Source organism: Salvelinus namaycush, chromosome 12 (assembly GCF_016432855.1).
Source record: "Salvelinus namaycush isolate Seneca chromosome 12, SaNama_1.0, whole genome shotgun sequence".
Classification (NCBI taxonomy): Eukaryota; Metazoa; Chordata; class Actinopteri; order Salmoniformes; family Salmonidae; genus Salvelinus; species Salvelinus namaycush.
Genome location: NC_052318.1, coordinates 41,960,961 through 41,986,603, shown reverse-complemented (window position 1 = coordinate 41,986,603; position 25,643 = coordinate 41,960,961). Strand labels below are relative to the sequence as shown.

General features: G+C 42.7%; 1 protein-coding gene across 2 annotated transcripts; it reads right to left on the bottom strand.

The window, feature by feature from the left end:
• LOC120057254 (ribosomal protein S6 kinase alpha-4-like) lies at positions 1 to 24,833 on the bottom strand. Of its 2 annotated transcripts, XM_039005800.1 has the most exons (18): positions 23,820 to 24,833; positions 22,043 to 22,114; positions 21,046 to 21,113; positions 20,779 to 20,929; positions 20,502 to 20,617; positions 20,230 to 20,337; positions 20,006 to 20,086; positions 19,773 to 19,876; positions 12,779 to 12,929; positions 12,491 to 12,652; positions 12,285 to 12,410; positions 10,882 to 11,015; positions 10,522 to 10,615; positions 10,078 to 10,248; positions 9,564 to 9,755; positions 9,304 to 9,472; positions 5,780 to 5,943; positions 1 to 2,115 (listed from the first exon to the last, which is right to left on the bottom strand). In XM_039005800.1, the coding sequence occupies exons 1-18, from the start codon at positions 23,914 to 23,916 to the stop codon at positions 1,894 to 1,896; spliced, it is 2,382 nt and encodes a 793-aa protein (XP_038861728.1). In that variant the 5' UTR covers positions 23,917 to 24,833; the 3' UTR covers positions 1 to 1,893. The 2 variants fall into 2 exon arrangements, with proteins under 2 accessions (XP_038861728.1, XP_038861729.1); XM_039005801.1 differs by lacking the exons at positions 21,046 to 21,113; positions 22,043 to 22,114; positions 23,820 to 24,833 and having other exon boundaries at positions 20,717 to 20,804.
• Between the last annotated feature and the right edge of the window lie 810 nt (positions 24,834 to 25,643).

Sequence of the window (25,643 nt, the reverse complement as noted above, 5' to 3'; positions counted from 1 at the left end):
TAGAGAAAAGTCATTTATTTTGCTCCAGACTGAAGTGTTCTTGACCCAAACCAAGCATCACAAGCTATCGTGACATAGGGAATCTCAACGTCATGATATGCTTTGAAGAAAGAATTGAAAATGTTGGGCAAAATAGGACGGCAAAACATGAAGTGGGTAGTAGCTCATTAAAAAAAGTCAAATTCATAACATTAAAAAAAGACAACACACGACATCAACAGCCAAACAATAGCATTGTGACAAAAGCTCCCGACAAAATAATGTTTAGGAGTAACTAATAAAAGATGTGATCAAAACAATTATTTACTACAGTAACTTGCAATAATACTTTACCTGAAGACTAATAAGGAAGAGCACATCCAATCCCCAGAACCAGTCACGCCGCACTTACACACACACACGCACATGACAACCATTACCACAGCATTATAAAAACACATGACATGTAATAAATACTAAAATAAGCACTGTTTAAATCTGAAATAAGTATCGCTGATTAAAATGACTACATTTGTGTGATATCCAGGTACAAATCAAATCAACAGTCAATATATTCCGGTAAAAAAAGTGATTAGTAAATGATCAGTGTAACTGACATTCAATGATCAAACACCTAAACGTCTACAAAAACACTAACCTCTAAATCAGGGTGACAATATTTACTCACAGTAAAAAATAATTCATTTTTTTCATTTGGCCCTTCGCACAATATAATGAAAAGTTGCCCTGCTCAGAAATGTACATCATAAGCCTTAGGGCACTGTGTATGGGACTATGGTATCAAATCAGAATGTCTATCACCAAGTGTTCCATCTCCCGGTCTTCCCTGTCAGAATCATGATGGTTGTTAATGAAGCACACTTATGCATACAGAACAATGGATGCCGTTATTTGATTCTCAGGTGAACTTCAGCGAACCAGTTAACTATGCAGACAGACACCAACGTCGATAGAAGGCTGATATCTCAAGCCAAAGGAAATGATTCTAAGGGTCCTGTAAATTGGCAGTATGTGACTAGAACCATTGGGTTACAAAGACAGCGTCCCATGGACTGGGACCATCCCGCAAGGTCAAAGTTAATTTGAACAGCTGTCCAACATTCTTAACCTCAACCACATCATTAAAAACAGCGAGACTTCCAACAGACTCCCAACCACTGCCTCTGTTTTGCCACGCGATGAGCACTGTGTATCGATCCATAAGTGCTCTGTTGTAGAGGCCATGACCTCCCTGTGTATATATGGCTTGTGCTCATTCATGGCTCTGCATTTCCCCCTTCAGGACTCTCTGACTCGTTCTACGACAGGGCTCCTCACCTCAGGTACTGACAACATGCAAAACGTCAGCATTATCTCCAACTGCGTGCTCATCGTCACCCTGCTAAAAAAGTGACTGAAAACTTCATAAGTATGATCTTAAAGCCGACGAAAATGTCTTCCATAACTTACCATACTGATGTAAAGCCTCTGACCGGAATTTAGAAAACAATAGTCTAAAGCTTTGTCCATTCAAGAAATGACACGTTAGTTCATTTCTTGAGAAAAGATATGAGATGGGACAAGCTACTGCAGTGTACTGCAGCTGGTATAAATACATACAAAGTCCTTGCATCATTACGATAATGCAAAATGCCATTCAGCATATTCTTTCAAAGGAAACAGGGACGTGAACCCTTTCGTTTGATCTTAAGTATTGGACTAGTCTCTTAGTTTGTTCATAAATAAGATCTTAGAATTTGGAGATTCTATATGACTTTGGACTTAGAGGGGATATAACAAATTGAATCATCTCTGGTCTTTCAGAGCCAGTATTCCAATCTGTCATAGCTGAATTAATGTGCTTTATTCTCCTAACTCCATTCCTCCCACTCCTCTTGCTCCCCTCCTCGGCTGCTAGCTCTTTTCTAGCTTCGGGGGCAGAGTTTGGTGTGGTGGCTGTGTTTTTAGGTTTGTTGTAGCGGCAGAGGCAGCTGAGGAAGATGACGAGGAGGAGGAAGAGGAGCTCCGTCGAGTCTCCACACCTGTACTTGTCATCTTGAGCTTGCGTCGCTTTGCAAGGGGGGCGTTGTCGACACTCTTCAGAAAGAAGCCCTCCCTCTTCCCCTTGTTGAAGGCCTAATGGAGAGGATGTACATACAATAATATAGCCTACTTATTCTATTACATTACACATACACCTCCATTATATACTCAGTGGACAGTCTATTAGGTACACCCCATTGTTCACGAAAACGCTTCGCTCCTACAGACAGTGAGTAACGTGGCTTGCTATATAAAAATCAGGCAGACAGGCATCAAGGCATTCAGTTACTGATCGATTGAATGTTGGAATGGGCAAAAAGACTGACCTAAGTGACTGAGCGTGGTATGATCATCGATGCCATGTGCGCCAGTTCTAGTATATCAGAAACGGCCGGCCACCTGGGATTTTCACGCACGACAGTGTCTAGGGTTAATCGAGAGACAAACAAAAAACATTGAGTCAGCGGCAGTTCTGTGGGCGAAAACAGCTCGTTGATGAGAGGTGAAAAGAGAATGACAAGAAGCTAACAGGTGGGCCACAAACAGGCAAATAACGGCCCAGTACAACAGTGGTGTGCCAAACGGCATCTTAGAGCGCACAACTCGTCAGTCCTTGTCATGGATGGGCTATTGCAGTAGACGAGAAAAAAAAAGCATCTCCAGTGGGCACGCAATCACAAACTTTACAATTGAGTGAAAAAACACATTGCCTGGTCTGACGAATCCGGGTTCCTGTTGCGTCATGCTGATGGCAGAGTCAGGATTTTTACGTAAGCAGCATGAGTCCATGGCTCCGTCCTGCCTAGTGTCAACAGTACAGGCTGGTGGCGGTGGTGTAACGGTGGGGGGAATGTTTGGTCCCCTGATACCAATTGAGCAATGTTTCAATTCCCCTGAAGAATTCCGGATGTTCTGGAGGCAAAGGGGGCTCCGACCCAGTACTAGATGGGTGTACCTAATAAACTGGCCACTAAGTGTATTTCTCTATTGTCGTTACATTGCACATACCATTTATTATATTAATATATTATAGTCATATTGTGTTGTTAGGCCTGAGACTAAGTCAATATATCCTCCAAAAACCAGCTTCGAGGGAATGATCACTTTTACATGGGTTACCAACACATTCAAATAATGATTGACATACTTGTCATTAAAAATGTTATTTTGATGAATTTATTCATACTATTTCATCCTTCCATGAGTTATAGTTCCAACGCAAATCTAGGGTTGATACCCAAGTTGGCTGGTCGCTCATTCTATCGGTTAGGTTGCCAGAGACCAAGTCCTGAAGTTTCTACTCCACATCTATGGTCGTTCATTCTAAATGTTCCCAACTGGGGCTAACACAGTCACGTCAAACATTGCAGCCAGATTAATCGAACATTTTCTGCATTTGCGCTTCTTTAAGCTGCTTAATAGTGACATTTACTTGGATACATCCATACCAATGAGCTAATGATGCGCGATTTTGCCTGGCATAGAAAAAAATTGGCTCTTTTGCAAGGACACTGTTTAGTGGAGCTAGCCAACTACACAGCTAACACAATGATTCAAACTGTTGGAAAGACAGCAAAATAGCTGCATTTCATTTGACCTGTTTTTCTATTGACATTTCTCTGCATATACAGTACAAGTCAGAAGTTTGGACATCTACTCATTTAAGGGTTTTTAATTTTGACTATTTTCTACATTGTGGAATAATAGTGAAGACATCAAAACTATGAAATATCACATTTGGAATCATGGAGTAACCAAAAAAGTGTTAAACAAATCAAAATCTATTTTATATTTGAGATTCTTCAAAGTAGCCACCCTTTGCCTTGATGACAGCTTTGCGCACTCTTGGCATTCTCTCAACCAGCTTCATGAGGTAGTCACTTGGAATGCATTTCAATTAACAGGTGTGCCTTGTTAAAAGTCAATTTGTGGAATTTCTTTCCTTCTTAATGTGTTTGAGCCAATCAGTTGTGTTATGACATGGTAGGGGTGGGGTGGGTATATAGAAGATAGCTCTATTTGGTAAAAGACCAAGTCCATATTATGGCAAGAACAGCTCAAATAAGCAAAGAGAAACAGTCCATCATTACTTTAAGACACAGGTGTCAAACTCATTCCACGGGGGGCCGAGTGTCTGCGGGTTTTCGCTCCTCCCTTGTACTTGATTGATGAATTAACATCACTAATTAGTTAGGAACTCCCCACACCTGGTTGTCTAGGGCTTTATTGAAAGGAAAAACCAAAAACCTGCAGACACTAGGCCCTCCGTGGAATGAGTTTGACACCCCTGCTTTAAGACATGAAAGTCAGTCAATCTGGAAAATTTCAAGAACTTTGAAAGTTTCTTCAAGTGCAGTCGCAAAAACCATCAAGTGCTATAATGAAACTGGTTCTCATGATGTCCGCCACAGAAAAGGTAGACCCAGAGTTTCCTCTGCTGCAGAGGATACGTTCATTAGAGTTACCAGCCTCAGAAATTGCAGCCCAAATAAATGCTTCACAGAGTTCAAGTAACAGACACATCTCAACATCAACTGTTCAGAGGAGACTGCGTGAATCAGGACTTCATGGTCGAATTGCTGCAAAGAAACCACTACTAAAGGACACCAATAAGAAGAAGAGGCTTGGGTCAAGAAACATGAGCAATGGACATTAGACAGTGGAAATCTGTCCTTTGATCTGATGAGTCCAAATATGCGATTTTTGGTTCCAACCTCCATGTCTTTGTGAGACACAGAATAGCTGAGCGGATGATCTCTGCATGTATAGTTCCCACCGTGAAGCATGGAGGAGGAGGTGTTATGGTGCTTTGCTGGTGACACTGTCTGTGATTTATTTAGAATTCAAGGCACACTTAACCAGCATGGCTACCACTGTCATCAAGGCAAAGGGTGGCCACTTTGAAGAATCGCCAATATAAAATATATTTTGATTTGTTAAACACTTTTTTGGTTACTACATGATTCCATATGTGTTATTTCATAGTTTTGATGTCTTCACTATTATTCTACAATGAAGAAAATAGTAAAAATAAAGAAAAACCCTTGAGTGAGTAGGTGTGTCCAAACTTTTGACTGGTACTGTATCTATAAAAACAATATACCAATTCATGATTTCGACTGGCTGAGAGAAGCTGCCTGTCTGTCTGTCTGGTCCCTACACATTCATTACTGTGTGGGACAGCTGGAGATCGAATTTCAATATTGAAACATTGCTGCAAAAGTCAGAGACAGATGGCAAGGTTTATACACGTCTCTGCTGTTGAAAATCAATTGCTAGTCTAAAAGAAATGGAAGATAATGTCTAGATTATTTTTTACAGTGGAGATCTAGTTGATAAATTGCCTGGCTGGGCTGATGAGACAGTGGATTGATTGCACAGGGAGATTGAACAGTAGATAGGCATTCCAACATCATAGCCTTAGCCGGTGGTAACTTGTGGAACAGCTGGGACACGGTTTTAACCAATCAGCATCCAGGATTAGACCCACCCGTTGTATAAATACTCATATATTTTTTTCACTAGATTTTTTTATTGAATACTTTTTTATAAATGTTGCACTGTTTGAGAGAAGAGCTTGCGAGTAAACACTTCATTGTACAATACGCAGTACTCTGCAAATGCCAAATTGACTTTGATTTGGTTAGGGAGAGTAGGAACAATTAAATCAAAAAGTTAAAAGGAACACAAGGAATGCAAACTACTTTTTCCGCACTGGATTTGAGTTTAAAAAAAAAGATATTAAGAGTTCCATTACCTTGTAGGTGGCGTTGACATAGGAGCGGACGATGGGGCCACTGGACTCGAGCACATCTGGGGTGCAGAGGGGGGTGGAGGATACGATGGCCCCGCCCTGCAGCCAGCTGTTCTCTCTCAGAGCAGACAGCTTGAGACGCCGCTCTGGATCCACCGTCAGCAGCCCTGAACACAAACAGGGAGGGGGGTTGGTTTAGAAGATTTAGGGAAGGAGAGCAAAAATGAGAGGTGGGACAGGGAGGGGTAAGGAAGGGTAGGGAGGGGCAGAGAAAACAAGACGGTAAGGGAGTGACGGATAAAGGGATTTCATTATTTTTAAATATACAGTCGTATGAAAAAGTTTGGGCACCCCTCTGAGGCTGCATAATAATTTACTCTGTCGTCACAGAAAATGATCACAGTGGCATGCCATTCATTTTCTAATAAAAGCTGAGTACTGGGGTATTGTCCAGACAAAGATTTTTAGTGTAGCAATATTAAGTTGTATGAAATTAAATCAGATGTGAAAAATAGGCTATGCAAAAATGTGGGCACCCTTGTCATTCTGTTGATTTGAATACCTGTAACTACTTAGCACTGATTAATTGGAACACACAATTGGTTTGGTGAGCTCATTAAGCCTTGAACTTCATAGACAAGTGCATCCAATCATGAGAAAAGGTATTTAAGGTGGCCAATTGCAAGTTGTTGTTCTCTTTGACTCTCCTCTGAAGAGTGGCAACATGGGGGCCTCAAAACAACTCTCAAATAACCTGAAAACAAAGATTGTTCAACATTATGGTTTAGAGGAAGGCTACAAAAAGCTATCGCAGAGATTTAATCTGTCAGTGTCCACTGTGAGGAACATAGTGAGGAAATGGAAGACCACAGGCACAGTTCTTGTTAAGGCCAGAAGTGGCAGGCCAAGTAAAATATCGGCGAGGCAAAGGCGAAGGATGGTGAGAACGGTCAAAAACAGCCCACAGACCACCTCCAAAGACCTACAACATCATCTTGCTGCAGATGGTGTCACTGTGCATCGTTCAACAATTCAGCGCACTTTGCACAAGGAGAAGCTGTATGGGAGAGTGATGCGGAAGAAGCCTTTTCTGCACACACGCCACAAACAGAGTCGCTTGAGGTATGCAAACGCACATTTGGACGAGCCAGCTTCATTTTGGAATAAGGTGCTGTGGACTGATGAAACAAAGATTGAGTTATTTGGTCGTAACAAGGGACGTTATGCATGGCGGCAAAAGAACACAGCGTTCCAAGAAAAACACTTGCTACCCACAGTAAAATTTGGTGGGGGTTCCATCATGCTGTGGGGCTGTGTGGCCAGTGCCGGTACTGGGAATCTTGTTAAAGTTGAGGGTCGCATGGATTCCACTCAATATCAGCAGATTCCTGGGAATAATGTTGAAGAATCAGTCACAAAGTTGAAGTTACGCCGGCGCTGGATATTTCAACAAGACAACGACCCAAAACACTGCTCAAAATCTACCCGGGCATTTATGCAGAGGAACAAGTACAATGTTCTGGAATGGCCATCCCAGTCCCCAGACCTGAATATCATTGAGAATCTGTGGGATGATTTGAAGCGGGCTGTCCATGCTCGGCAACCATCAAACCTAACTGAACTGGAGATGTTTTGTAAGGAGGAATGGTCCAAAATACCTTCATCCAGAATCCAGAGACTCATTAGAGGCTATGGGAAGCATCTAGAGGCTGTTATTTTAGCAAAAGGAGGCTCTACTAAATATTGATGTGATTTTTCTATTGGGGTACCCAAATTTATGCACCTGTCTAATTTTGTTTTGATGCATATTGCACATTCTGTTAATCCAATAAACCTCATTTCACTATTGAAATATTACTGTGTCCATCAGTTATTTGATAGATCAAAATGAAATTGCTGATCCAAATACCCAATTATTTATAAATGGAAATCATGGAAATTGTCAGGGGTGCCCAAACTTTTTCATACAACTGTGTGTGTGTATATATATATATGTGCCTTCAGAAAGTATTTAGACTCCTTGACTTTTTCCACATTGTTAGGTTACAACCTTATTCTAAAATGAAATAAATAAATGTGTGTAGATTTATTTATTACAATACCCCCTAATGACAAAGCAAAAACAAGTAGAAATTTTTGCTAATTTATTCTAAATTGAAAACAGAAATATCACATTTACATTAGTATTTCAGACCCTTTACTCAGTACTTTGTTGAAGCACCTTTGGCAGCAATTACATCCTCGAGTCTTCTTGGGTATGACACTACAAGCTTGGCACATCTGTATTTGGGAGTGTTTCTCCCATTCTTCTCTGCAGATCCTCTCAAGCTCTGTCAGGTTGGATGGGGAGCGTCACTGCACAGCTATTTTCAGGTCTCTCCAAAGATGTTCAATCGGGTTCAAGTCCGGGCTCTGGCTGGGTCACTCAAGGACATTCAGAGACTTGTCCCGAAGCCACTCCTGCGTTGTCCCGTTGGAAGGTGAACCTTCACCCCAGTCTGAGGTCCTGAGCAGGTTTTTATCAAGGATCTCTGTACTTTGCTCCATTCATCTTTGCTTCGATCCTGACTAGTCTCCCAGTCCCTGCCGCTGAAAAACACCCCCAGAGCATGATGCTGCCACCACCACGCTTCACCGTAGGGATGATGCCAGGTTTCCTCCAGATGTGACGCTTGGCATTCAGACCAAAGTGTTGAATCGTGGTTTCATCAGACCAGAGAATCTTGTTTCTCATGGTCAGAGTTCTTATGGTGCCTGAGGAGTGGCTTCCGTCTGGCCACTCTACCATAAAGGCCTGATTGGTGGAGTGCTGCAGAGATGGTTGTCCATCTGGAAGGTTCTCCCATCTCTCTGTCAGTGACCATCAGGTTCTTGTTCACCTCACTGACCAGGCCCTTCTCCCCCAATTGCTCAATTTGGCCGGGCGGCCAGCTCTAGGAAGAGTCTTGGTGGCTCCTAACTTCTTCCATTTAAGAATGATGGAGGCCACTGTTCTTGGGTACCTTCAATGCTGCAGAATTTTTTTGGTACCCTTACCCAGATCTGTGCCTCGTCACAATCCTGTCTAAGAGCTCTACGGACGACTCCTCATTTTTGCTCTGACATGCACTGTCAACTGTGAGACCTTATATAGACAGGTGTGTGCCTTTGCAAAACATGTCCAATCAAGTCCAATCAATTGAATTTACCACAGGTGGACTCCAATCAAGTTGTAGAAACATCTCAACGATGATTTATGGAAACAGGACGCACCTGAGCTCAATTTTGAGTCTCATAGCAAAAGGTCTGAATACTTCTGTAAAAATCTCTGAAAACCTAATTTCGCTTTGTCCATTGTGTGTAGATTGCTGAGGATTCCATTACAATTTTTTTTTTTTTTTTTTAAATCCATTTTAGAATAAGGATGTAACATAAAATGATGAAAAAGTCAAGGGGTCTGAACACTTTTCTGTATGTAGTGAACAGATGGAAAAAATTATGAATTGCCTCAATGTCAATGAGTGAATAAGGAGGGATGCACAACACACCTTTCACAAGCTCTTTAGCCTCGTCTGATACACCCTTCCAAGCCTCTCCAGCCAATGAGAAGTCACCCTCTTTAATCTTATGCATGATGTCGGCAGCATAAGATGAGGTCATCCCCGCCCGCTGCTGCTGCTCACTCTGAAAGGGCACCTGTCCTGACAGCATGGTGTACTGCCAGAGAAAAACACAAACATCATCAATAACATAACGATAATTCGTTTTACTAATGACACATTACAGAGTCAGTTAGTAGTGTAAGTACCAGGATGACCCCAAGGCTCCAGAGGTCGCAGGCCTGGTCGTAACCGGTGCTGTGGAAGAGCTCAGGAGCCGCGTACTGCAGTGTAAAGCAGGGAGTCTGCAGGGGTGCGCTGCCCGCAGGGCACAGCCGGGCAAAACCAAAATCTATCACCTTGAGCACCGAGTCCTCCCCCTCGTCTGCAAACAGCACATTCTGCCAGGCGGAGAGAGAGCGAGAGCAGTGAGTGGGTAGTGCAGGAACAACGCCGTCAACAGCAGGTTACATTCATTGGCTGATGTAATGGAGCAACAAATGTCAATTTATTTCACCCTGAACCAACAAAATAAAATAGGCCATGCTTAGTGGTTTTTACAGCATTGCTAAACACCTTGATCTCATTACACTCACTGCCTGCAAAATGTGGTCGGTGTAATATTGCAGCTATTTCAATGTGTGACTTCTTCCTGGCCATATATTTCTATAGATTCTAGAATATATTCAGACTCCCTCTCTGTGAGTCAGTCTGTTGGCCCACCTCTGGTTTGAGGTCTCTATGCACCACTCCAGCCTCGTGCATGAAGCCGACAGCTGACACCAGGCTCCTGAGAAGCTGACTGGCCTCTGCCTCCCCAAACAATTTCTTCCTCTTGATCCTCTCCAGCAGCTCCCCCCCACGCAGCAGCTCCATCACCAGGTATGTATGGAACTGAGAGAGGGAGGAAGAGACAGGGGTGATTGAGAGGGAGATGGGAGAAGAGAGAGAGAGAAGATGAAGGTTATGTCTGTGATGAGAAAATTGTTTATTGCTGCATGATTGCTTAAGTTTCCCAATATATTCCCCAAATGTCAAACATTATTGTGATTCGAGTCCTGCCACCTTGTAAGTAAACACAGCCAATGAGAAGAGAAAGAACACCTGACAGTTTTGTCAGTGCTTGAGTGTGTGTCTGCTGATGGCATTTCTACCATCATTGTGTACCTGATCAGTGTAGACCTCGTGCAGTTTGACAATGTTGGGGTGAGCCTCACACTGCCTGAGGGCAGCGATCTCCCTCTGAGTGTTTACTTCCATTCTAACGAGACAGAGAGTGACACAGGAGACAGAGAGAGACAGAGAGACAGACAGCCAGAAAGACAGACCGACAGAGTTCAAAGGCATTCATGCACTAAAGGTCAACAACACAAACCACCTCAGTGCACCAAACAGGTATGGTAATGCATTGGAATAGAATATATTAAAACACAGCAGCGTGAAGTGTGTAATTCATCATGCTGTTGTAACAATGACACATTGCATTAGTGCGTGACAGTCTCTCAGCCAGCGCCACGCCCGGCTCACCTGCGGCTGATGATCTTGACGGCGTACTCATGGCCGCTCTGGTGGTGTCGACACTTCCTGCACACAGAGAAGCTGCCCTCGCCCAGGGGCGCCCCCTGCAGGCACAGCTCATACAGCTGGAAGAACGTCGAGTCCTGCAGAGGACAAGAGAGAGGGAAGTCAAGTACAAACTACACAGGAAACTGTGAAATGTGTCAAAATGTGCTCCACTGCAGGAAATGTCCAAATCCTACCCTTGCTAAGTGTGAAAATGTTGCACATAGATTTTTTTTTACTAATGAAGCACAGGTTGAGCTCATGTCAAACAGTGTTGTACATAAGACCCTCTCTGGATACATTCCAGTGATAGTGATTTGTCAAACGCCTATTTTCCAGTGGCAATTGACGACACTAACTGACTGAATAGACCCAGATTTTTTTTTTTTTTTTTTTTTCCCCATTTCGGTTGATGAAAACGAGATGAAATTATCTCTGTGACTAAAATATGACTAGTAAGTGAACTGGAAAAAAAACATTTTTAAAGAGATTGAGAGCTTTTTAGTGTTATTTGTTTTGTTCAATCAAAAACATGACATTAGCAGAATTGTAAAGGCTTTCTCAATGCAATGTTGCAATTCGGTTATTGGTGGGAAATAAATACCATGCTCAGGTCATTCATGATTCACCTCTCTGCCCGGCAACCGTTATCCAATCTGGCAACACAAATCATTGCTGCAAATAAGGCACACGCCGTGGCTACTCTCCCGGTGGTACAAGCTCCCGGTAGAAAAAGGGGCGATGTTTGGAGCCATCTTGTCAATTCAAACAAGACCGAATGCAACGTTTCCACAGCGTTCGCACCCACAAGTCGACAGGGAATAAAATACTACCAACTTCAAGAGACATCTGATAACTCAGATAACAGATTGACAATCCTAGCTAGATAGGTTGAAGCAATCTGTCAGACCACTACTGATGACAGAACTTACATTACAGTATAGCTACAGTATGTCAAGGGGTGGGATTTTTATCTGCTGCAGAGTAATGTGTTCTTCTGCCAACTTGGCTGTTGGGTAGAGAATCATGCGATAGGATGTTGTGCAGAAAAATATGTTGGTAGGACAAGGCTATGTATGTTTGTGCACATGGAAGTCAGTGATTTGTGTTTACTATAGGTTAATGAGGCACAAAAAAATGAATAAGTGACTAAAATGAAGGGATTTAGTTGACTAAAATGGCCCACTGTTTATCATTTTGACAATAACTAGACTAAATAATTATTCAAATGACAAAAATGTGACTAAGACAATGATATTTTATACAAAATGACTAAGACTAAATAAAAAATAAAAGTGCCAACATTAACACCGATACATTCACCGAACCTCGTCTATCCTGAGGCCATGAGAGGACTAGTTCCATACCGCTAACATAGCACTGCGACGGACAGTGGCTGAGCCTGGCCGGTCTGCTCCCATCTGGCCCTCCATGAAGTCACCCATCACCACGTTCTTGTTGAACAGAATGGAGGGAGCAACGAAGGAGTAGCCCTGAAATGGAAGACAAGACTCTTGTGTATGTAGGGTGTTTTTCTGTGACAGTGGAAGCACACAATGTGTATTTAACATACCTGGAACAGGCGGTCAGTGCTTGGTGGGGTGCTGGCTGGAGAATAGACAGGATTCATGCCAGTGAACTCCTCAGCAAAGTTCCCTGTATCCAGCTCGCTCCTGATCTCTGGTTTGAATGGGCTGACTACCTTCTTCTCAGCAAGGTCTGACCAACTGAGACCCTATGAATATAGAGCAATTGGAGGAGAATGGTGAGCAGAGTGTGTGTGTGTGTATGTGTGTGAGCATGTTGGGAGAGAGAGAGGATGGGCCTAGAGACAGAGAGCGGCAGGAGAGAAGAGGAGCACCTTGAAGAAGGCATGACTCTTGATGTCCTCGGCCCCTCGTGGCCCCGAGCCTAGTCTCTTGTGGGGGTCTTTAACCAATAGCTTCCTCAGCAGGTCCTGAGCCACGACTCCGATCATAGAGGGGAATGGCGGCTCGCAGCGTAAGATACGCCTGAGAGGAGGGCAGGAGGGGGCGGGCCGAAGAAGAGAAACAGGGAAGAGCAATCACTTTGCCTTCAGTGCCTTCAGAAAGTATTCATAGCCCTTGACTTACTCCATATTTTGTTGTTACAGCCTGATTCAAAATGGATTCAATAACCATCTACACACAATAACCCACAATGACAAAGTGAAAATGAAATGCAGAAACATTAAAAAATAATTATCCCTTTGCTATGAGACTCCAAATTGATCTCAGGTACATCTCATTTCCTTTGAACATCTTTAAGATGTCACTACAACTTGATTGGAGTCCACCTGTGGCCAACTCAACTGTTTGGACATGATTTAGAAAGAAACACACCTGTCTATATAAAGTCCCACAGTTGACAGTGTATATCAGAGCAGAAACTATATCATGAAGTCCAAGGAACTGTCCGTAGATCCCCAATTGTGACGAGGCATATCGGGCGAAGGGTTTAAAACCATTTCTAGAGTGTTGAACATTTCCAAGAGCACAGTGATCTCCTTGGAAAACATACGGAACAACCCAGACTCTGCCTAGAGCTGACCGTCCGACCAAACTGAGCATCAGGGCAAGAAGGACGTCGGTCAGGGAGGTGACCAAGAACCCAATGACAATTCTGACAGAACTACAGAGTTCCTTGGTTGAGATTGGAGAACCTACCAGGACAACAGTCTCTACAGCACTTCACAAAACTGGGCGTTAAGGGAGAGTTGCCAGACGGAAGCCACTCCTGACGGCATGCCTGGAGTTTGCAAAAAGGCAAGTGAAAGACAGATCATAAGGCATAAGATTCTGCGGTCTAATGAGACAAAAATGTTACTCTTTGGACAGAATGCAAAGCGCCATGTCTGGAGAAAACTAGGCACAGCTCATCACCCATCTAACACCATCCCTACCGTGAAGCAAGACTGGTAAGGAGAGAAGGAACAATGAAAGAAGTCAAATACAGGCAAGTCCTTGATGAGAGCCTGCTTCAAAGTGCAAATGACCTGTAGGAATGCTCAACCGGTGTCGCTCATTCAGCCGAAATAAACTTTCAATCAGTTCTCCCCATTAAGCAACGAGTCGGAGTCAGAGGCCGACTCCATTACCAGCAGTATTAGACTTAAAAATAATCATCCAGCGATCATACACTGTTTACCAGGGGGCAGGGCTACCGAAGTTAAGGCTAATCTGAAGATGGTGCTGGCTAAGGCTAAAACTGGTAAGTGTAGAGAGTACAGGGATATTGTTATCCACGTCAGGACCAACGATGTTAGGATGAAACAGTGAGAGGTCACCAAGCGCAACATAGCTTCAGCGTGTAAATCAGCTAGAAAGATGTGTCGGCATTGAGTAATTGTCTCTGGCCCCCTCCCAGTTAGGGGGAGTGATGAGCTCTACAACACAGTCTCACAACTCAATCGCTGGTTGAAAACTGTTTTATGCCCCTCCCAAAAGATAGAATTTGTAGATAATTGGCCCTCTTTCTGGGACTCACCCGCAAACAGGACCAAGCCTGGCCTGCTGAGGAGTGACGGACTCTATCCTAGCTGGAGGGGTGCTCTCATCTTATCTACGAACATAGACAGGGCTCTAACTCCTCTAGCTCCACAATGAGATCAGGTGCAGGCCAGACAGCAGACTGTTAGCCAGCCTGCCAGCTTAGTGGAGTCTACCACTAGCATAGTCAGTGTAGTCAGCTCAGCAATCCCCATTGAGACCGTGTCTGTGCCTCAATCTAGGTTAGGCAAAACTAAACATGGCGGTGTTCGCCTTAACAATCTCACTGGAATAAAGACCTCCTCCAATCCGGTCATTATTGACAGAGATTGTGATATCTCACATCTCAAAATAGGGCTACTTAAATATTAGATCCCTCACTTCCAAGGCAGTTATAGTCAATTAACTTATCACTGATCATAATCTTGATGTGATTGGCCTGACTGAAACATGGCTTAAGCCTGATGAATTTACTGTGTTAAATGAGGCCTCTCCTCCTGGTTACACTAGCGACCATATCCCCCACGCATCCCGCAAAGGCAAAGGTGTTTGTCATTTTTTTTTTTTTCAATACATTTTTTAAAAACACTGCGTTTTCATCTTTTGAGCTTCTAGTCATGAAATCTATGCAGCCTACGCAATCACTTTTTATAGCTACTGTTTACAGGCGTCCTAGGCCGTACTATTGTTTGTACAGATAAACGTGGCACCTTCAGGCGTTTGGAAATTGCTCCCAAGGATGAACCAGACTTGTGGAGGTCTACAATTATTTTTCTGCTGATTTCTTTTGATTTTCCCATGATGTCAAGCAAAGAGGCACTGAGTTTGAAGGTAGGCCTTGAAATACATCCACAGGTACACCTACAATTGACTCAAATGATGTCAATTAGCCTATCAGAAGCTTCTAAAGCCATGACATCATTTTCTGGAATTTTCCAAGCTGTTTAAAGGCAGTCAACTTAGTGTATGTAAACTTCTGACCCACTGGAATTGTGATACAGTGAATTATAAGTTAAATAATCTGTCTGTAAACAATTGTTGGGAAAATTACTTGTGTCGTGCACAAAGTAGATGCCCTAACCGACTTGACAAAACATTAGTTTGTTAACAAGAAATGTATGTAAACTTCTGACTTCAACTGTACATAACATTGCAAAAATCAGAAACTTTGTCTAAAAATGATGCAGAAAAATGTATCCATGCTCGTCACTTCTAGATTAGACTACTGCAATGCTCTATTTTCCGGCTACCCGGATAAAGCACTAAATAAACTTCAGCTAGTGCTAAACATGGCTGCTAGAATCTTGACTAAAACCCCCCAAAATTATCATATTACTCCAGTGCTAGCCTCTCTACACTGGCTTCCTGTTAAGGCTAGGGCTGATGTCAAGGTTTTACTGCTAACTTACAAAGCATTACATGGGCTTGCTCATATCCATCTTCCCAATTTGGTCCTGCTGTACATACCTACACATACGCTATGGTCACAAGACGCAGGCCTCCTTATTGTCCCTAGAATTTCTAAGAAAACACCTGGAGGCAGGGCTTTCTCCTATAGAGCTCCATTTTTATGGAATGGCCTACCTATCCATGTGAGAGACGCCGATTCAGTCTCGACCTTTAAGTCTTTATTGAAGACTCATCTCTTCAGTAGGTCCTATGATTGAGTGTAGTCTGGCCCGGGGGTGTGAAGGTGAACGGAAAGGCACTGGAGCGATGAACCACCCTTGTTGTCTCTGCCTGGCCGGTTCCCCTCTCTCCACTGGGATTCTCTGGCTCTAACCCTATTACGGGGCTGAGTCACTGGCTTACTGGGGGGGTGTGTCACTTGAGTGGGTTGGTCAACTGGCAGCTTCATTAAATTGTACCCGCAAAACACCAGTTTCAACGTCAACAGTGAAGAGGAGTCTCCGGGATGCTGGCCTTCTAGGCAGAGTTGCAAAGAAAAAGCCATATCTCAGGCTGGCCAATAAAAAGAAAAGATTAAGATGGGCAAAAGAACAGAGACACTGGACAGAGGAACTCTGCCTAGAAGGCCAGCATCCCGGAGTCGCCTCTTCACTGATGACGTTGAGACTGGTGTTTTGCGGGTACTATTTAATAAAGCTGCCAGTTGAGGACTTGTGAGGCGTCTGTTTCTCAAACTAGACACTCTAATGTACTTGTCCTCTTGCTCAGTTGTGCACCGGGGCCTCCCACTCCTCTTTCTATTCTGGTTATAGCCAGTTTGCGCTGTTCTGTGAAGGGAGTAGTACACAACATTGTAAGAGATCTTCAGTTTCTTGGCAATTTCTCGCATGGAATAGCCTTCATTTCTCAGAACAAGAATAGACTGACGAGTTTCAGAAGAAAGGTCTTTGTTTCTGGCCATTCTGAGCATGTAATCGAACCCAAAAATGCTGATGCTGCAGATACTCAACTAGTCTAAAGAAGGCCAGTTTTATTGCTTCTTTAAATCAGGACAACAGTTTTCAGCTATGCTAACATAATTGCAAAAGGGTTCTCCAATGATCAATTAGCCTTTTAAAATGATAAACTTGGATTAGCTAACACAATGTGCCATTGGAACACAGGAGTGATGGTTGCTGATAATGGGCCTCTGTACGCCTATGTAGATATTCCATTAAAAATCTGCCGTTTCCAGCTACAAGTCATTTACAACATTAACAATGTCTACATTGTATTTCTGATCAATTTTATGTAATTTTAAAAATGGGCAAACATTTTTTGCTTTTCTTTAAATAACAAAAGGACATTTCTAAGTGACCCCAAACTTTTGTACAATAGTGTATGTTGAAAACGTTTTTGGGAGATGCGATAGATCATTGGGATCATTCAATATTCCCTTTTGTTGTTCAGTGAAAAGCTCCCATGTGAAGAGTCAACTAATTTAATTAAAGTTCAATTCATAACTAAATTGTTTTCTTTATTTCTATTGGAAGGATTTAATCATTTGCAATTATGTCTACTTATAAGGTAAAAGGTTTATGTTTGTCTCCATATGATATGGTAAATATATTCAATGCAAAAAACATTAATTTGCATATATTTCCGTTAATTCCCATATATTCCCATTAATTTCCAAGGAAAGTCTCCACCTCTGAATATTCTCCAAAATGTGCAACCCTACTTGAATCACATTGAAAATCTGAGGAAAGGCTTGAAGATTGCAGTTTACTGCCGCTCCCAATCTAACAACAGCGCTTGAGAAAATCTGCAAGGAAGAATGGAAGACAATCCCCAAATCCAGATGTGCAAAGCTGATACAGACAAACCCAAGACGTCCTTAAAGCTGTAATTGTCGCCAATGGTGCTTCTACAAAATATTGACTCAGGGGTGTGAATACTTACAGTACCAGTCTAAAGTTTGGACACACCTACTCACTCAAGGGTGTTTATTTTTACTATGTTCTACATTGTAGAATAATAGTGAAGACATAAAAACTATGAACACATATGGAATCATGTAGTAACCAAAAAAGTGTTAAACAAATCAAAATATATTTTAGATTCTTCAAAGTAGCCACCCTTTGCCTTGATGACAGCTTTGCACTCTCTTGGCATTCTCTCAACCAGCTTCACCTGGAACGCTTTCCAACAGTCTTGAAGGAGTTCCCACATATGCTGAGCACTCGTTGGCTGCTTTTCCTTCACTATGCGGTCCAACTCATCACAAACTATCACAATTGGGTTGAGGTCGGGAGATTGTGGAGGCCAGGTCATCTGATGCAGTACTCCATCACTCTCCTTCTTGGTCATATAGCCCTTACACAGCCTAGATGTGTGTTGGGTCATTGTCCTATTGAAAAACAAATTATAGTGGGACTAAGTACAAACCAGATGGGAAGGAGTATCGCAGTAGAATGCTGTGGTGGCCATGCTGGTTAAGTGTGCCTTGAATTAAAAAATCACAGACAGTGTTACCAGCAAAGCACCCTCACACCTCATCCTTTATGCTTCACGGTGGGAACCACACATGCAGAGATCATCCGCTCACTTAGTCTACGTCTCACAAAGACACGGCGGTTGGAACTAAAAATCTCTAATTTGGACTCATTAGACCAAAGGACAGATTTCCACGGTCTAATGTCCATTGCTCGTGTTTCTTGGCCCAAGTCTCTTCTTCTTATTGGTGTACATTAGTAGTGGTTTCTTTGAAGCAATTCAACCATGAAGGACTGATTCACGCAGTCTCCTCTGAACAGTTGATGTTGAGATGTGTCTGTTACTTGAACTCTGAAGCATTTAATTGGGCTGCAATTTCTGAGGCTGGTAACTCTAATGAACGTATCCTCTGCAGCAGAGGTAACTCTGGGTCTTCCTTTCCTGTGGCAGTCATCATAGCGCTTGATGGTTTTTGCGACTGCACTTGAAGAAACATTCAAAGTTCTTGAAATGTTCTAGATTGACTGACCTTCATGTCTTAAAGTAATGATGGACTGTTGTTTCTCTGTGCTTATTTGAGCTGTTCTTGTCTTAATATGAACTTGGTCTTCTACCAAATACGTCTATCTTCTGTATACAACCCTTACCGTGTCACAACAAATGATTGGCTCAAACGCATTAAGGAAAGAAATTCCACAAATTAACTTTTAACAAGGCACAACTGTTAATTGAAATGCATTCTAGGTGACTACCGCATGAAGCTGGTTGAGAGAATGCCAAGAGTGTTCAAAGCTGTCATCAAGGCAAAGGGTCTACTTAGAAGAATCTGAAATATAAAATACATTTGGTTACTACATTATTCCATATGTGTTATTTCATAGTTTTGATGTCTTCACTAATATTCTACAATGTAGAAAACAGTAAAAGAAAGAAAAACCCTTCAATGAGTAAGTGTGTCAACTTTTGACTGGTACTGTATGTAAATTAGATATTTCTGCATTTCTGCATTTCATTTTCAATAAAATGTGCAAAAATGTCTAAACATGCTTTGACTTGGTCATTATGAGGTAGTGTGTGTAGATGGGAGAGAAATCCATTTTGAATTCAGGCTGTAACACTACAAAATGTGGAATAAGGCGTATGAATACTTGCTGAAGGCACTGTGTGAACACAGCCCTCATTACAAGACAACCATTATGGCCATACAGAACATGATTGAAAAGAAACAGCTTACCAGAATGTCTAATTAGGCTGCAGGCTTTATGTTACACATAGGACGCAGCACAACTCATTTATTTGTTATTGTATTCAGACAGCGAGATAAAGAGAGGGAGAAAGAAGCCACCATTGCAATAGATGTCATTATTTTGATAAGTAGCCGGGGGCCACGGGCAATGATGAAAGAGTTGGATGGAACCATGGTGTGTGTGTGAGGAGGGGTGGATGACACACAGCACTCACTTGGACACCTCACTCTGGGAGTTCCTCTCCCCCTCCAGTGTGAATGGGGACGCCCCCGTCAGCAATTCAAACATCAGGATACCCAAACTCCACCAATCTACCGACTGGGGTGGGCAGGAGAAAAGGGTCAAAAGGAAGAATGAAAAAAAAATACATTTGTGTTCTACAGTAATTGATGTCTAATGAACCGCCGTAGCTCATAGCCATGCTCCGAGTGATGGGTTAACTCTTACCTTTCCATGACCAGACTTCCCCCTGATGATCTCTGGAGCCATGTACTCTATGGTGCCACAGAACGAATACGTCCTTTCCTTCTGTAGTGGGGGGAAATAAAACGCACGTCTCAGTCTGTAGTGACAACAATATATGCATGGATGGATGGTTGGATGCATACATGCACAGATTGCGTTCACACAAATAGAGGCATCAATGAAAAAGGTCTTCCTTTTTGTCGTACCTCCTCCTCCAGGAACTCTTTGCTGAGCCCAAAATCTGTCAGCACCAAATGTCCCTCGCTGTCCAATAGGATGTTCTCCAACTTTATGTCCCGGTACACGATGCCTAGCTGTACACATCATACCGAGCAAGAAGTTACATACACAGGATAACATGAACAGATAAGAGCAAAGTATCCAGCCTAAATTTGATCATGTAAGAGGACCACAGATACAATTAAGGAATGGAATATCAGCAAGGTTACGTAAAAAACAGAAAGGCTCGATAACATACCTTGTGGAGGTGCTCCAGAGCCAGGATAATCTCCCCGATGTAGATCCGCACCTCTTCCTCAGAGAAGTGATCCCGCTGGTACAAGTGTGTGAACATCTCCCCTCCGCTCACATAGTCTATACACAGACAGATACAGATAACACTTGAATAACCAAGCAAAAAAAAAAAAACACACTCAGGCAGAAACACATTATACACACACAGAGACACACTACCAGCACTTCCAAGGTCATAGTCAGAGAGTTCCACGTATGGGTTTGTTTGATCCAGCGCTCACCCAGGATGAGATGGAGCTTGGTCTGGGTCTGGAAGGCGTAGTGCAGTGTGACCAGGAACGGGGACTGGCGGATGTGCTCCAGCACCTGTCTCTCTGTACGCGTGTGCTCCGCTGTCTTCGCCTTCTGAACAATGGCTGCTTTCTTCAGCACCTGAGACGTTATCATCAACAGGTAGGTCAACCCGTCCATGAATTCTCCCCACATCAGACAATGTCAACGCTTTGGGTTGTCTTTGGACCAATGTCAAAGACGATACAGAGACTCACCTTCATGGCATACAGCTTCCCTTCATCGTGACCACTGTTCTTTCTGACCAGAAACACTTTCCCGTAGGCTAGACAGAGACAGAGAGGAAAGGTTGGAAACATTTATCACATTTGATTGGAGCCCCTACCACCCACCACATTTACAACCTTAACTTTTCATTCTAAATGTTCCACAAAAAAATAGACAGCAAAATTGAGTTATCCAGGTCTCCAGTAATACTATGGCGCTATCCCGATTGGTAAAGTGGTCTAAGGCACTGCATCTCAGTAAAAGAGGCGTCACTACAGTCCCTGGTTCAAATCCAGGCTGTATCACATCTGGCCGTGATTGGGGGTCCCATAGGACGGTGCACAATTTGCCCAGCGTCGTCTGGGTTTGGCCGGGGTAGGCCGTCAGTGTAAATAAGAATTTGAGCTTAACTGACTTGCCTAATTAAATAAAGGTTCAATTTAAAAAGTATAAATATATACACTGAGTATAAAAAAACATTATGAACACCTGCTCTTACCATGACAGACTGACCAAGTGTATCCAGGTTAAAGCTATGATCCCTTATTGATGTCACTTGTTAAATCCACCTCAATCAGTGTAGATGAAGGGGAGGAGACAGGTTAAAGAAGGATGTTTAAGCTTTGAGACATGGATTGTGTATGTGTGCCATTTAGACGGTGAATGAGCAAGACAAAAGATTTAAGTGCCTTTGAACGGGGTATGCTTGTAGGTGCCAGGCACACCGGTTTGTGTCAAGAACTACAACACTGCTGGGTTTTTCACACTCAACAGTTTCCCGTGTATATCAAGAACGGTCCACCAACCAAAGGACATCCAGCCAGCTTGACACAACTGTGGGAAGTATTAGAGTCAACATGGGCCAGCATCCCTTGTGGAACGCTTTCGGGGGGCTTGGAGTGCAACTCAATATTAGGAAGGCATTTCTAATGTTTGGTATAGTCAGTTTATAAGCAATCGACCCAAGATCGGAGCAGTGAGCCTCACCTCCTGTGCCCAAGACTTTGAGGAGCTCAAAGTTCTCCATGCCCACTCTCTCAGAATGGCCTGTGAGGTTCGCTGGCGGGGGGAGAGTACAGTATTAGTGTTTGCACGCACACAACACACGCTCGCGCAGGCAGGCAGGCACACACACACACACACAATCAAGTTTATTTTATATAGCCCTTCGTACATCAGCTAATATCTCGAAGTGCTGTACAGAAACCCAGCCTAAAACCCCAAACAGCAAGCAATGCAGGTGTAGAAGCACGGTGGCTGGGAAAAACTCCCTAGAAAGGCCAAAACCTAGGAAGAAACCAGGCTATGAGGGGTGGCCAGTCCTCTTCTGGCTGTGCCGGGTGGAGATTATAACAGAACATGGTCAAGATGTTCAAACATATACACACACACACACACACACACACACACACACACACACACACACACACACACACACACACACACACACACACACACACACACACACACACACACACACACACACACACACACACACACACACACACACACACACACACACACGAAACATAGCAGAGCACAGTAAACTGAATATTTTGTGACAACACAACAAACATGATTGACGGTCTGCTCCTATTCGTCCATGGCTGTGTTCCCAGGTGTCATGGTTCCCTGAGACACCACCACTCACAAAAATATAGCACATCAATCTGCACCTGAAGACAACTGAACACAGCTTGAACATACACTACTACTTCTGCTATTGCTGTGTCAGTCAAGGTCAGGATGCAATTGTGTCAGGAAACAGATATTGATCCACACAGAATTACAGAAACTCCAAACAATCACTTTTAACTCCAAACAGCTTACATAGAGCCCTAGCACAATAGCTAAATTACAGAAGGCAATATTTACCCAAAGTGTACCACATCTTGAAATCCTTTGGCAGATTCAAATAATCAATTATGAAACAGTGCAGAGCTAGATTGCCTGATTAATCAGACTGTGCTACACAACTGAATTGGTATACAGTCAAACAGGAGTGCAAAATCGTGGACATGTTCTTTAGAAAGCTAGAATGTTTAATAAAATGACGTTTGAACTTACTCTACTGTTGGACTATCAACTGCTAGAAATGTAAGACAAAATATCCCCAGGAAAGTATTATTAAACTGACTTCGCAACCCAGGTCTGTGTGGTGATCAAGATGTGCCTTCGGTCATAAGCAAACACGTGCACAAGACAGAAGTGCATGCATACTAACCAAAGTCTCACGGGTGTTTGTGGTTTTGTGCATGTGCCAGGTGATAGAAATTTAAACTACAGTACTGGTGCTCTAGTCTAAAAAGTTGTATAAACAATACTTTCCTGTGGATATAATCTCCACCCGGGAAACAGCCAGAAGAGGACTGGCCACCCCTCATAGCCTGGTTCCTCTCTAGGTTTTGGCCTTTCTAGGGAGTTTTTCCCAGCCACCGTACTTCTACACCTGCATTGCTTGCTGTTTGGGGTTTTAGGCTGGGTTTCTGTACAGCACTTCGAGATATTAGCTGATGTAGGAAGGGCTATATAAAATAAACTTGATAAACTTGATTGATACTTTGTCTAAAATGTAGAGCAGCTGAAGGACCAACCTTACAGACAAGCAGTAGAGTAAGTTCAAATGTAATTGCACTAAACATTCTGGCTTGTAAGGGACATTCCACTATTTTGTACTCCTATGTTTCAGACTGTATACCAATTCCATTGTGTAGCACAGTCTGATTAATCAGGCAAAGCGCTAGTTACGTTGATGGTTACTTACCATTGGTAATCTCATGTTTGACAGTGCAGGCTTTTCTCCGGATCCCTGTATCGGAGTCATCGCTGCTACTACTACTATCCGAGCCGTCCCCAGACATATCAAATATTTATTTGGCTACTCTTCAAATTAAATAAACCGATTTAGCAATATTCGTATTTGTGTTCTATAACTTAAGACGCACCAGATGTGATGTATAGTCAGAGAAAAAGAAAAGTTGAGCCTTATACGATTTCATTTGGGGGCTTTTGTATGTATTGTGATCATGGTTGTGTTGTTGTGTTATCTAAACAATATCATTGCTGCACTAAATCCCCTAGACATCCTGCTGTTCCGCCTAATCTTCAGGCACACATTGATTTCCACTACACGACAATGATGATCGTCTGAGTCAGAAATCACAAAGCAAGGCTTTACTTGTACTGAAGGGCAAATACTATCACCATCTACCAAATATAACTATCACTGTAATAATCAACCAGTTGTCGTCAATCTGTAGCTAGCTAACGAACTGTGCCAATAAAGAGGATGTTGTTGTTTCCTATTACGACAGACAGACTGCTGCTGATCTCTCTATCGCTGACCTGGTTACAATGTAGCGCCGATCTGACCAGACAGCGTTAAGCTGGCTACATAGTAGCCTATCTCTTGCTTGCTAGCTACCTTTTGCAACAATATATTTTGACAAACTGAAACTAACTAGTCATTTGTAGCAAAACAGTAAGAAACAATTACAACTAACTTCAGTAATACCACAACGCCAACGCTATGTAAATGCTCGCTAACTTCACCACCTAGCTAGCTATCTTGTCAGAGATAGCTAGCCTGCCTGCTGACAATCGGTTCATTTTAATTTCATAGCAAGCTTACTGTTGATAGCATGTCGCGAATAGGTTTTTTATCCGGTTTCGTCCGGATAGGATGTGACTCGCGCTTAAGATATGCCCCTTATGTGTCCAATTCATTTGACAACAATGACTGAAAAAATAGCTACCGGTAGGTTAGCTATCTAGCTAGTTGATGTTATGGCTGGGATTCCGTAGTACGGAAGCCGCAATGTTACAGCTTTTATAACTTTTGGAGATACCTGTTAGACCTCTGAAGTTGGTTTCTGCAGCAGGTGACATTTTTGCTGATATTAATGAGGATGATTATTATTATTTTATATTGATGAATTATCAGCTATTATTTTTTATTTTTTATTTAACCTTTATTTAACTAGGCAAGTCAGTTAAAGAACAAATTCTTATTTACGATGACGGCCTACCCCGGCCAAACCCGGAGAACGCTGGGCCAATTGTGGCAGCCCTATGGTACTCCTAATCACGGCCTGGATCATAGTTAATTATAATTACTCAGTAATTTTATCTAGTAGGCCTACACCTAATTATTTCCACTTGTTTAATCTTATTCCATATAATGTTGGTTGTATTTCTGGTTTGCATAATAAACCACATATACTGTATGTGAACAGTACATTTACCCCTTCTCCACATACATTTTTGTCATTTAGCACAGGGTTTCCCGAACACTGTCCCCCCGGGTGCACGTTTTGGATTTTGCCCCAGCACTACACAGCTGATTAAAATGAAGCTTTGCTTATTTGAATCAGCTGTGTAGTGCTAAGGCAAAAACCAAAACACTCTTATCCAGTGTTACATTTGCATACTTTTTAAAAGATATATAGATTATTTCTTATTATTTTGCACTGCTCCCCCTTGAGAATCGAGCCCACAACTCTGGCATTGCAAGTAGCATGCTCTACCAACTGAGCCACACGGGACTTCATGGCCTTCCTGTATGACGACTGCTGGGGCAGCAGTTGGA

What these genes read in the sequence shown, in the direction of transcription:
- LOC120057254 (XM_039005800.1), bottom strand. Translation starts at nt 23,916, where the DNA reads ATGTCTGGGGACGGCTCGGATAGTAGTAGTAGCAGCGATGACTCCGAT. An exon ending in CAAAGTCTTGGGCACAGGAG is followed by an intron (nt 21,114 to 22,042) that starts GTGAGGCTCACT and finishes GTCTCTGTCTAG; the next exon opens with CCTACGGGAAAGTGTTTCTG. An exon ending in GGCTAAAGAGCTTGTGAAAG is followed by an intron (nt 5,944 to 9,303) that starts GTGTGTTGTGCA and finishes GTTTGTGTTCAG; the next exon opens with GGCTGCTGACGGTGGATCCA.